Genomic DNA, 13,951 nt, shown 5'->3' with positions numbered 1-13,951 from the left:
AACACATCTCCTTGCGGATATGTCTAATGTTATGCATTAAGGGAAGGGCCACTACCCAGACTAGTTTCGACCTTTATTGAGGTCTTTTCAGTGGGAGCCAGGCCCAAGTGGAGATATCAAGCAGAAGCATTAGCAGGTCATCTCTACCTATAGGAATTGCCAATTGGTGTGCCACCCTTTTTTAATAATTTACTCTGGATTTAGAGAAAGATGTTGAAAGTTTATTTTTCACTTGGTTAAGACTATAATAAATTTAGTTTAATCCTTTATCCAAGTGTGAGCAAACAAAGTTTGCGCCTGAAAGTATCTGCAGGACTGGGTTAAGGTGGTACAACACCAGGCCAACTCGTTGCAAAGGTGGAGCAAGATACCAACATCCTGTCTCAGTATCTCCTATAATGCTGGCTCCCACTGAAGAGACCTCAATAAAGGTCGAAACTAGTCTGGGTAGTGGCCCTTCCCTTAATGCATAACATTAGACATATCCGCAAGGAGATGTGTTTTGCATTATAGGAGATACCGAGATAGGAGTGTTGGTTAGTGACCCTTCCCATAATGCATAGCATTATACATGTCTGCAAGGAAATGTGCTTTGCATTATGGGATACTAAGGAAAGTGATCAGAACGTTGCAAAGGTGGAGCGTTGCTCCACCTTTGCAACGAGTTGCCCTGGTGTTGTACCACCTTAACCCAGTCCTGAAGATACTTTCAGGCGCAAACTTTGTTTGCTCACACTTGGATAAAGGATTAAACTAAATTTATTATACTCTAACCAAGTGAAAAATAAACTTTCAACATCTTTCTCTAAATCCAGAAAAAATTATTAAAAAAGGGTGGCACACCAATTGGCAATTCCTATAGGTAGAGATGACCTGCTAATGCTTCTGCCTGATATCTCCACTTGGGCCTGGCTCTCACTGAAAAGACCTCAATAAAGGTCGAAACTAGTCTGGGTAGTGGCCCTTCCCTTAATGCATAACATTAGACATATCCGCAAGGAGATGTGTTTTGCATTACATTATAGGAGATACTGAGATAGGAGTATTGGTAGCTTGCTCCACCTTTGCAACGAGTTGCCCTGGTGTTGTACCACCTTAACCCAGTCCTGAAGATACTTTCAGGCGCAAACTTTGTTTGCTCACACTTGGATAAAGGATTAAACTAAATTTATTATACATCATAGAGAATCTTACATCCATCAACCCAATCCTGTATTCTATTTCTAACCAATTTTTCCAACACTGATCACAACTGAAGATATACAGACTGGTCTATAACTGGAAACTTCTAAAACCCATGCTTGTGGAAAAGTATTATTTTGCCTTCTTTCCACTCTTTGGAAACTTTCCCCACTGCAAGAATCATTAAATAACCAAGTCAAGGACATGGCTAACTCTTTTGCACATTCTTTAAAAATGCATGGTGATAAGTCATTCATTCCTGCAGTCTTATTAACATCTAACCCAAGTTAATAAGACTAACCCTGCAGTCTTATTAACACTTGATACACCTCTCATTCTTTCACATTTAATTCTCTTAATTCTTGCATTCTTTCTACATATTGTGCAGCATCACTCACACCACTAGGATACACACTGATGAAGTGTTTGTTAAATAATTCCACTATCATTTGAATAAGTGATCAAATATGAGACTAGGAGACCAAATCTAAACTGCCATAATTATTTTTCCTCTTGCTTGCCACATAGCAGAAAAATTTCCTTGATTAATTTTGACCTTACTGGCCAATCTCCTCTCATATTCTACTTTTTCTATTTTAACCATACTTGCTTTTCTGGCCTGCACTTTATATTCTTCATGCATCTGTTCACTGCAAACTGTCTTGTACTTCCTCTACAACTTCTTTTGTAACACTGCTTGCTTGATTTCACTATTCATCCATCTCACTCCTACTCTATTTATTCACTTAACTCTTGGTATGCAGTTATGCATTGCTTGTGTTCCTGTTTGACTACCCTCCAAACCAATACTTCATGATCACTTTCACCAACAGGGGAACAGTGTTGATACCTCATTCACAACCACATCCTGTGAGGATACAACCAAATCTAACACCAATAAACCCTGTGTTGCCTCCATCACATGCTGCTCTAGGTAGTTATCCCTTTAGATAGTTATATGGAGAACAAACTGCATTTCAGCTATTTCGACACAATTTTTAGTGAAGATGGATTACTACTTGCTTACACTATTTCTGTCAGAACAACTTCACTTGTGAACAGAATCTACTAAACATAATTCACATATAAAAACATGCCAATCCAGTGTAGCCATGTGCTTCATAATAAAATCAGTCTATTTTTTTTTTTTTGCTGAATCTTGCAGGATTGATACTACAGTGGCGGTTAACTTCAAATAGGAAACTATTTGAAGGAAAATATTCACTTGTTTGCTAATAATATGAACTGGGTAGAGTAATAGTTGATCAAAGAAAAGTAGAAGTCCTGCAAATAGTAAGTGGTCCAAGGATGCATTATGTGAGGATGGATTGAAGTTTGTATGTTATAGAAGTTAATTGTAAGCAGAAAAGAGGGGATGTTAGAGAAACATATTATGAAATTCATTAACAAATAAGTTAAACAGTACGACCCAAGAACAGAACTCTGTAGCAAGCCACTTGTCAACTTTCCTTTTCTGAGATATTGCTTCATCATACACAACTTTCTAGTATCATTCAGAAAATCAATCTTCAATCCATCTAACAGTCTATTATCCAAATACATCTTTTTCAGCTTATACATGAACTTTCATGTGGCATTCTATCAAATGCCTTTGCAAAGATCAAGAATATCACTATATATGAATCTCTCTTATCCAACACATTTGTCACCTTATCATAAAATGCAAGAAGATGGCTAAAACAAGGCCTGCCCATTACTAACCTATGCTGACTATCATAGAAAATTCTCTATCCATTAACCCAATTTGTATTTCTATTCCTAACTACTTTCTCCAGTACCTTTTACAACAGTATATATACAGACTGATCTATAACTGGATATGTCTATCCTAGAACCATGCTTATAGAGTGGTACTATTTTTGTCTTCTTTCCACTCCTTAGAATCTCCCTCACTGCAAGACTTTCATTAAATAACCACATCAAGGGCATAGCCAACTCTTTTGTGCATTCCTTAAAAATATGTGGTATGTCATCCATTCTTACAGTCTTATTGATATCTAACCCACCCAACACTTGATACACCTCTTATTCCATTAATATTTTCCTCTCTTCTGTATATTGCATAGCATGATGTACACTGATAAAGTGCTCATTAAATAAGTCCATTATATCTTTAGCTGTGGTCACTTTATTACTATAACTATTCACTAGTATGATCATCATCAGATTACTGACACATACCCTCAGGGAATATACAGAATATTATGATAGTACCACATGAAAAAGTTACATCAACAAATTCACTCTCCTTGTTACTGTACACTCACTCTCTCTTTCTTCTTTCTAATCCACATTCTTATAATTAAAATCTCCCATTAGGATCACCTTCCTTGTCTAAATAGTTTGCAATAAGTGCTCTCCATCTTCCTGGCCTATAACCACATCTTATTAGACATACTATTATATGATCTCAACTTCATGCCAAATAGCTTCAGAATCTTCATGCATACTACTATTTTCCACTTCCACTCTTATAGGACACAATTCCTCTGCTATCATTAACTGTACTCCCCCTCCCCACCATCCTATCTTTTGGAAAATTCTATATTCCTCCATTTCTAGTCCTCAGACAGCCTCAGACTTTCACGTACACCAGTTATCTTTGGCCATAATGACTCAATCAATGCTACAAACGCAGCCTCTTTTTTCATGATATTCCTTACACTAGTATTCAAACATAACATTTTCCCACTCATTCAAGTTGTTTTGTGCCCATTCCTAATTCCGATGCCACTTACTTTCATGCAAAGTGTCAGATATTCATTTCAATGGACACCTGGAAAACATGTCTTATATACCTTATTATTCACCACACCTGTGTTAATTGAATCTCCATACAAAGCCACCCATCATCCTTTGATATCAACCTCCTTCTCATTAACATCAATGAATCGCTGATGGACGTTAATTTTCCTCCTTCACATGTTTAACCTTACTCTTTATTTTTCTAAATTCTTGCCTAAGATCTTCCATTTTATTTTTATTATTATCACCATCACTTCCATCCATTTCTGATTACTTCTGGTGACACTGTTTTCATTTTTGGAAATCTGTAGTTCATCATAGTGCTTCTCACACACTGTAATACTTTCATTCTTCTCATTAATTTAACATTCCATAAACCTTTCACATTTTTGGAAGCACACATATAACAATTGTCACAGTATGTTTCCTGAAAAAAATCCATGGAAAAACTGAGTTAAAAACTTCCATGATGCCACCACTTTTGTAACATTAACTAGCACATTAAACTAAACAGTAACAACTGAAGGCAATAAAATTTGTAATTCCACAGTGAAACACCTATATGCAGTCTGGTTATTACACAAAAGCACTATTACAAAAAAAAAAAAAAAAGGTTAAATTTAAAATAACACTTTTCTTAACACAATTCAACTATACTGGTACTTCTTCTCACAACACTGTAATTATAATAGATAGGAAATTATATTCTTGTTTTAATCCTGTATCCAAGCATAAGCAACAAAGTTTGCATGTGTAGTGTCTTCATGACTAGGTTACTTGTATATAGAGGCTGTCGACTTCACATCATTTGACTTAGTATCCCATAATGCAAAGTACATTTCTTTTCAGACATGTATATTGCTATGCATCATGTGAAGGCCATTGCCTAGATTGATTTTGATCTTTGTTGAGGTCCCATTAGCTGGAGCTAGATCTGGGAAGACACTCAGGTTAAATAAATGCAGAAATCTATTTTCCATATACAAGTAGTATGGAAGTAGTATACAAGTATATATGAAAAATATATAACTTCTATATTGATTTAATCTCAGTATCTTTCTGGGTCTCCCTGATGATAACTTAGTCTCAGTAAAGGTCAAAATTAGTCTGGGTAGTGATCCTCCCCATAATGCATAGCAATACAACTTCAACTATTTTGTTAGTATTCTGACAGCTGTATTTTTTTCCCTGGAGATTTTATTTATTTTTCTTCCCCCAATGTTCATATCTTTTCTGCCCTTGAAAACTTTGTAGAACTGCATTAGGTTATTTTGATTAGCTTTTCCATAAATCAGAATTTAACTAAACACTTTAAAAATGGAGAGGCAGTTGGTTTTGGCAAAGTCCTTTGGTTGTGGGTTTGAATCCTGTTGAGGATGCAAAGAACCTTTATCAGGACTTTTCTAATGAAGGTGAGTTAGCCATTCTCACGTAGGAATTGCAAGGTTTTGCCTCCCATAAGCTGGGTATATTCCATAACTAGGCAAACTGGTTATAAAATCCATGGTTTTTGTAACCGGTTTGTTTAGGTTACAAAAGCTGGTCTGAGGTCATTGGTTTTAAAGGACCTATAAGTACCATGGATTATTATGTTAAAAATGATGCTTAAGGTTCTTAAGGGGTATTTAAGGGTCAAAGCTAGTCTCCCTACCTATGCAGGGAGAAGACCTCTATGTAGCCTTTTAAGGAATGCAGAGAACCAACAAGGCCTTCTGACCTTATGTCCAATCCTCACCTTCTTGTGGTGCACCCTGTTATGTGTCTACCTGGATACTGAATGAATGAGGTTGGGCTGGCAATTTGGGATTAAGCCGACACTAAATTGTATTCTTATTGGCTTAAACCACAATGTAAAATGATGGTACAACATGACACAAGGTTCCCCCATTGTTTTTGTTAGGGAACCAGGGCAAACAGCACAAAGTTAGTTACTGGAACACATCCAAACTCGATCAGTAGAGCTCAAGATTAGTACTATCAATGTAAGAAGCCTTGTGCAACTGATGGATGACTGTCAGTTTTCTCTCAGATCAATCCCTGTGTGAAGTGGTGGATGGTGTTAACTGGCATTAACTTTCCTGTTAATGCCAGTGTCCCTTAGGATTCTGTCATTTCATCTGCCCCTCTGATTTATATAACAACCTGCTGTCATCAATTGCAAACCCTATTCATAGTTTTGCTTATGAGAACACACTCCACTGGTCCTATATTATGAGCCTTGCAGTGCTCAAACATCTCAAGCCTTCAAGATTATCTGTAATTAGTGCCCTGAACACTGATCTCTGCAGTATTCTCAATTGGAGTGAAAACAACTTAGTCAACTTCAGTGCTTCCAAAACAGAGTTTTGCTTGTTTTCCTGCAAAAAAAGACCAGATCTTCTCTACTTATCTCAATTCATCAGGCAAGATGAAATCTCTCTTCTCAAACTGACTTATGCAATACCTTTCCTGGCATAATCATATCACTTCTATTAGCATCATCAGCTTCCAAAAAAACTTGGCATCCTCTTCTGCTCAAGGTGACACTTCTCTTCTTAGCTAATCTGGCTAGCCTTGTAATACTGCTCTCATGTTTGGAATAGTGCACCTAAGACTTCCCTAAGAATTCTTGATGCTATTCAGAAAAGGATAGCACAGTAGATTAATGACATCTCTTACAGACTCTCTTCAGCTGCTTTCCCATAGATGATCAGTTTCTGTATTATCTCTTCTACAGATATTTCCATGGACACTGGTTAGCAGAATTAACATCCATTATGCCTCCCATTTCTGCCAGATCTACAGGAACTAGAGTAACAACAGATGCTCAACATCCCTTTGCAGTTGAACTGAATACTCACCAAACCTGCTACTCAGTCATCTTTTGTTCCATCCACCTGAATTATGTGGAACAGCCCCTCCCTGTGAAGCATTTCCAAAGGACTACAACCTTCAGCAGTTCAAGAATAATATCAATGGATTACTCTGCTCCTAATCCATGCTCCCATGCATTTCTTTGCTATAGGCCTTTCATGTGTGGGAGTACTATAAAAAAAAAATAAAAAAAAAAAGATACCATTACAAGTATCATATGGTTCTTCTGAAAATAATGGAAATTTCAAGTTTTTATATATATATATATATATATATATATATATATATATATATATATATATATATATATATATATATATATATAATCACAATAAGAGCCTTACTAACTCAGTGTATTTGGTCATTGATGTTGAAAGTTTATTTTTCACTTGGTCAGACTATAATAAATTTAGTTTAATCCTTTATCCAAGTGTGTGCAAACAAAGTTTGCGCCTGAAAGTATCTTCAGGACTGAGGTAAGGTGGTACAACACCAGGTGACTCCTTGCAAAGGTGGAGCAAGCTACCAACACTTCTATCTCAGTATCTCCCATAATGCAAAACACATCTCTTTGCGGCGGATATGTATAATGTTATGCATTAAATGGGAAGGGCCACTACCCAGACTAGTTTCGACCTTTATTGAGGTCTTCAGTACTTTATTGAGGTCTTCCGACCTTCAGTAGGAGCCAGGCCCAAGTGGAGATACCAAGGCAGAAGCATTAGCAAGGTCATCTCCTCCTGCTGAGATAGAAGTGTTGGTAGCTTGCTCCACCTTTGCAAGGAGTCGTCCGGTGTTGTACCACCTTACTGAGATAGAAGTGTTGGTAGCTTGCTCCACCTTTACAAGGAGTCACCCGGTGTTGCACCACCTTACCTCAGTCCTGAAGATACTTTCAGGAGCAAACTTTGTTTGCACACACTTGGATAAAGGATTAAACTAAATGTATTATATTATTGTATTTGGTCCTATTTGGTAATATAGTAATTTTTATATCCTTACCTAATCTTGTGTTTGAAACTGGTTGAGGAAAGATCCCTCTACTTGTTATAGCTGGTATATTATTGTTAGCAAAGTAATTTGAAATAATAATAATTTCTTTGGTGAGAATTTAATGAAATTTGATATCACTATGATCAGTTCCTTATTTGCATATTTTAGCAATAAATCTGTCAGGAGAATGTTTTATTCTTTCAGGCTTTCCCATGCTAAAAATTTTATATGGAGATGACGAGAAATTTTCCATCATATCATTTCCACTTTTGATATATCATCCTACTCAAATACTCTTAGGTGGCCTTTTAGTGCCTTCTCTTCAGCAGTGGATGTGGAATGCACAACAAAGGTAAAGATACCAGTTATATATAATTGGTTTAATCTTTTATCCAAGTGTAAGCAAACAAAGTTTGCACCTGAAGTATTTTGAGGACTGGTGCAACTCGTGACAAAGGTGGTATAACTTCTCATCACTTGCCTTAGTATCCCATAATGCAAAGCACATCACCTTGCAGACATGCATAATGCTATGCATTAAGAGAAGGATCACTACCCAGACCGGTTTCGACCTTTATTGAGGTCTCATCAGTGGGGGCCAGACCCAGAGGTGGTGATACCAAGGTGGAAGTAATGCAGAAGTCATATTTCCATATACGAGTTGCCAAAAGGTGTCACACCTTATTATTAAAATTCTCTGGATTAGAGATAAGTTGATGGAAGTTTTTTACTTGGCTATGCTACCAAAAATTAAATTTTATATCCCTATGTAAATAATAACCATAATGTTATGATTTTTAATGTTGAAATATAAAAAATAATTTGTATTCTGTAAATTCCCTCCTTTTAGCAACTGGTATATGGAGATATGACTTCTCCATTACTTCCACCTTAGTATCACCACCTCTGGGTCTGGCTTCCACTGAAGAGACCTCAATAAAGGTCGAAACCGGTCTGGGTAGTGACCCTTCCCTTAATGCATAACATTATGCATGTCTGCAAGGAGATGTGCTTTGCATTATGGGATACTAAGGCAAGTGATGAGAAGTTATACCACCTTTGCCACGAGTTGCCCCAGTCCTCAAAATACTTCAGGTGCAAACTTTGTTTGCTTGTACTTGAATAAAGGGTTAAACCAAATATATAACTGGTAGCATAGCCAAGTGAAAAACTTCCATCAAAGGTAACAATAGTTTTGAAAAATTTCATACCCATATATTGGGTTGTTGCAAATGAAATGGCCGTTGAACGACTGTCAGGTTTCTACTGGTTGCTGAAGAAAGCAAGCACTGAGGTATATGCAAATTTTTTATGTCATGTGAACAGCATCACACATGGGTGATGCAATTGTAGTATTTGTTTCGTTCAACGAGCATTAAACATTGAATACTACCGACATCAAGTCAATCATGGAACCGAGATCAATTAAGGTTGCTATACCTTTATGAGTTCAAATTGGGAAATTCTACAGTGCTGCAGTAAAAAACATCAATAAAGCATTCGGTGGAGGAACAACTAATGAGAGATCCACTCGCTGTTGGTTTGCAAAATTTCGCTCAGGAGATTTGAGGCTACAAAACGAACCCCGTGGCCATCGTCCTTCCTCCATTGATTCGAATGAATTAAAGGATTTAATAAAATCAGATCCACAACAAACTGTACGAGAGATCGCCCAGACACTAAATGTACACTTCTCAACTGTTTCACGGCACTTGGCAATAATAGGAAAAGTAAGGAAGCTCGACAAGTGGGTGCCTCACGAACTCATTGATGAAAACAAAGCACGGCGTTTAGAAGTGTGCTCTTCTCTCTTAAGAAGTAAAGAAGAAAGGTTCCTGCAATGAATTGTGACTGTGGATGAGAAGTGGATATTCTATGACAATCGTACACATTCGTTGCAGTGGTTGGGAGTGAAAGACACTCCAGGAAGGACTCCAAAGGCACCTCTGCATCCAATGAAGATGTTATTTACTGTATGATGGTCTTCTGCTGGTGTTATTCACTACTCATTCCTTCCACGAGGTGAAACGATAAATGCAGCTCGATAATGTACAGATATGCGGCAAATGCATGAAAAATTGTGCCTTAAACAACCAGCACTTGTGAATAGACATGGAGTCCTATTGCCTCAGGATAACGCCCGACCACACATGGCAGTGTCAACCATACAGCAAATCCACAATTGGGGATACGAAATTGTGCCTCATCCTCCATACTCTCCTGACATTTCCCCAATAGATTACGATTTTTTGCTGGCACTTGAACCATTTTTTGTCCAAGAAATGCTTTGCCAATGATGCATCAATTTATAGGCAGTGGAGGATTTCATCACTTCCAGAGACAACACAATGCACTGTTGCCACACGTTGGCAACAGTGCATTGATGCTGCTGGAGATTACTTTGATTAAACAGGTATTCTTCTTCTTTTTTAATCGTCCTTAAAATTGGCCATTTTATTTGCAACAACCCAATACTTAGACATATTTGAACCAAAGTGTCTGTAAAGATCATTCGTTTGTGTTGTATTTTTGTATGACACCTTTCTACTGAAAAAAAAATTAAATTTTATATCCCTACGTAAGTAATAACCGTAATGTCATGATTTTTAATGTTGAAATATAAAAAATAATTTGTATTCTCTAAATTCCCTGAAGAATTTCTAATACAACATTCATGATGACACTATCTGTACTTGCACATATTATTGGATGGTGTCACCTGGCACAGATGACATTGTTCAATAATCAGAAAAGTTGTTTAGGGCAATAATCTCTAAAATTATTTTCATGAGTTCACTTAAATTTAATCCTTTGGTCTTCATCAGCACTCTTTAACCACTCTGGAAAACATTTATTTTTCATTTTATTTCTCATAGTATACCATCATAATGCTATAGTTCAATGATTTATTTATTATCAAAATTCAGCTTGGAATGAAAATGTCTTAAACAGTTTTTGTGCCAGCTCCAGTACTCAGGAACAGTTAGCAACCTGTTTTATTATGCTCTGGCAAGTCCTTGTTCTTTGTTAGTTGATTAAGTCATCTGTGGGCTTTTTCAATTGAATGTGAGTTAGCAGATCTCATATGGAGGTAGCAGATTTTTTTTTTTCCTGGAAACTTCGGTTTTTCATCCTGCATAAAAGCCAATTGAACAGGAGAAAATGCAATTTACAAAAAAAAAATACTATTGTTGATAGTATTGTGTGTGTTAGTTGTGTAGCTGGATGATTAAGTAGGAGGAAACAGCATAGCGCATGAGATCTGCGTAGTACATTATAGGGCTTTTCCACAATGAGCCCTTAGACTCCATGGAGGTATCCCATAACAACAGTAATTTTTTTGTTTGTTTGTTTTTTCTGTGCTTTTTGCATCTCTGATGATACTATTTTTGAGAGATACTTGTGACATTAAATTAAGAAATATAAACATGTTAACACAAGAATATTTTAATATTTACCAAATATTTCAGTCTGAAATTAACAAACTATCCTCAGTGGCTTGATAGTAACATTTTTTCAAAGAGAAATACAAACAATTAATCATTCAAAAGTAGAACAAGCCGCATGATGTTACATTGCTAAGCACTAAAGAGAGGTAAATTTCATCAGAATGATGAATAAATTATAAGTATTAATTCACAGTTTCATATAATCTTAATTTATAAATTCAATTAAAGATAACATTAGACTAATGTAGGAATTAGGTCTCAATTAAAAAAAAAACCTAATGTGTTATCTGGATTAATCTTTCCCATATTTTTGACAAGGATAGGCAATCATTTCGATTCAAGTTAGGGCGTTGAAGTAAGGCCTCAGCACTCTCTTTGAATAGGCATTCGAATTTATAGTGACATCTGTGTAGAAAGCAAGTCCTGGACTGGAGAATGTTGTGTTTGTCTCTATCCCGTACTGCACCAATCCAGACTTATTGGATTTGTTGTGAAGAATGTACGATTGATGTTCTTGTATTCTTTTTTCTATAGCTTGTCCAATTTATCCAAAGCCATAGTTGAGCGTTTATCTTTAGATGGGAAATATGTGGATATTTTGTTAATAGGGATATAAGTGACTGTTATATCATATTTCTTTAGAATTCTTGAAATTGGTTCTGAGATTCCAGAAATATATGGAATTGGAACTCAACATATTGATTCTATGTTGTTCTGGATAGGATTGTAGGAATCGAACAGATGTTGTGTAGTCTCTTCGGAGAAGCCATTTAATTTCATGTGATATTTGATAGTTGAAAGTTCTTTCTGTAATTCATGGGAAGTTGAGCACTTAGTTCTAGCTCGTCGAATTAAACATTTTATAATTCCTTTTTCTTTAATCGAACAGATGTTGTGTAGTCTTTTCAGAGAAGCCATTTAATTTCATGTGATATTTGATAGTTGAAAGTTCTATCTGTAATTCGTGGGGAGTTGACTAATTAGTTCTAGCTCGTCGAATTAAACATTTTATATTAAAAAAAATTTTTTTTTTAACATTTATTTTACCCAAGGTAAAATACTTTCTAAACAGTTTATAATTCCTGTTTCTTGATAAGGACCCTCTAATTCCTACATTAGTCTAATTTTATCTTTAATTGAATTTATAAATTAAGATTATATGAAATTGTGAATTAATACCTATAATGGGCAGATTGTTTGAGAATGTAACATCCAGTAGAAGTGGATTTTCTATAAACTGTTGTCAGAATACCTGAATGTGAGCGAATGAGAAAGATGTCTAAAAAGGATAACTTGTCTTTTTCGATCTCCATGTTAACTTAATATGAAGATGTAGAGAATTGATTTTGACTAAAAAGGAAGGTAAGGAATCTCTGTTATGAGGCCACACTGAAAAAATCTATAAAAAAAGTCTATATATCTAACCCAAAAGGATGGTTGAGGGTATATATATGAAAAAAAGATGTCTCACCTTCAAGTATTCTGAAAACAACAGTTTACAGAAAACCCACTTTTACTGGACATTACATTCTCAAACAATCTGCCCATCATCCTTATCAAAAAACAAGAATTATAAAATGTTTAATTCGACGAGCTAAAACTAATTGCTCAACTCCCACGAATTACAGAAAGAACTTTCAACTATCAAACATCACATGAAATTAAATGGCTTCTCTGAAAATACTACACAACATCTGTTCGATTCCTACAATCCTATCCAGAACAAGAAAGAATCAATATTGTCGAGTTCCAATTCCATATATTTCCAGAATCTCAGAACCAATTTCAAGAATTCTGAAGAAATATGATTTAACAGCCACTTATATCCCTATTAACAAAATATCCACATATTTCCCATCTTCTAAAGATAAATGCTCAACTATGTCGCTGCCTGGTGTATATATCAAGTTCCTTGTAACTGCAATCTGTCGTACTTTGGACAAACCGGATGCTCTATTATTATTATTATTACTACGGGATACTCCAGGGAGTCCTTAGACTCATCGAGGGAGGCCCTAAACATCATGTTCACACAACTGTTCAACATTCTCACAGTATCTATCATACCTTGCCTTGAACTCGCTCACTGTCATGGCACCCAGAACAGAATCTGGCAGCTTATTCCACTCATTTACCACTCTAAAAGTAAAGAACCCAGCTCTAACACCCCTGCTAACCACGCTCTTGCCCAGCTTCCATGGGTGTCCCCTAGTTCTCCCACCACCAGGCCTGATCTCAAAAATATCCTCTGAATTAATCCTATAGAATCCTTTTAGCAATTTGAATGTATCAATCATATCTCCCCTTTTCTGCCTATCAACTAGTTTCTGCAACCCACAAATCTTCAACCTGTTCTCATATGTTTCATTCCATAGACCTGCTATCATCTTAGTCACTCGCCTCTGGATTCTCTCCACCTCCTCCCCATCAAGAAGGAACCGAGGTGACCAAATCTGGGCACAGTAGTCGAGATGAGGTCTTATCAGGGCTCAGCACAGAGGTACAATAACTTGCTTGTCTCTGCTCGTCAAGGTATTTTTCAACAACCAAGTGAGTTGATGAGCTGATTTAGCTACTTTCGCAATGTGCCCCCTAAACTTCATCTTCCTATCCACCAACACTCCCAAGTCCCTGGCCTCATCAATCTCTTGGAGTACAGTTCCACCAATGTGGTATACTGCTGCTAATCTTTTCACTCCAAAATGCAT

General features: G+C 36.4%; 1 protein-coding gene across 4 annotated transcripts in view; it reads left to right on the top strand.

Moving 5' to 3' along the window:
- LOC150105675 (sodium/bile acid cotransporter 7-B-like) overlaps positions 1 to 13,951 on the top strand; it is a 169,887-nt gene that overhangs the window by 149,401 nt on the left and 6,535 nt on the right. For all 4 annotated transcript variants that reach the window (XM_090394999.1, XM_090394998.1, XM_090394997.1 and 1 more), the window contains one exon: positions 7,999 to 8,146. In XM_090394999.1, the coding sequence (XP_090251125.1) occupies positions 7,999 to 8,146 (148 nt within the window). The remainder of the gene's footprint in view (positions 1 to 7,998; positions 8,147 to 13,951) is intronic.

This window comes from Typopeltis vanoorti, chromosome 6, assembly GCF_054136105.1.
Source record: "Typopeltis vanoorti isolate ZY-2024b chromosome 6, IOZ_Tvanoo_1.0, whole genome shotgun sequence".
Lineage (NCBI taxonomy): Eukaryota > Metazoa > Arthropoda > Arachnida > Uropygi > Thelyphonidae > Typopeltis > Typopeltis vanoorti.
Note: the sequence above shows the minus strand (reverse complement) of the source record. Positions and strands in the feature narration are given on the sequence as shown.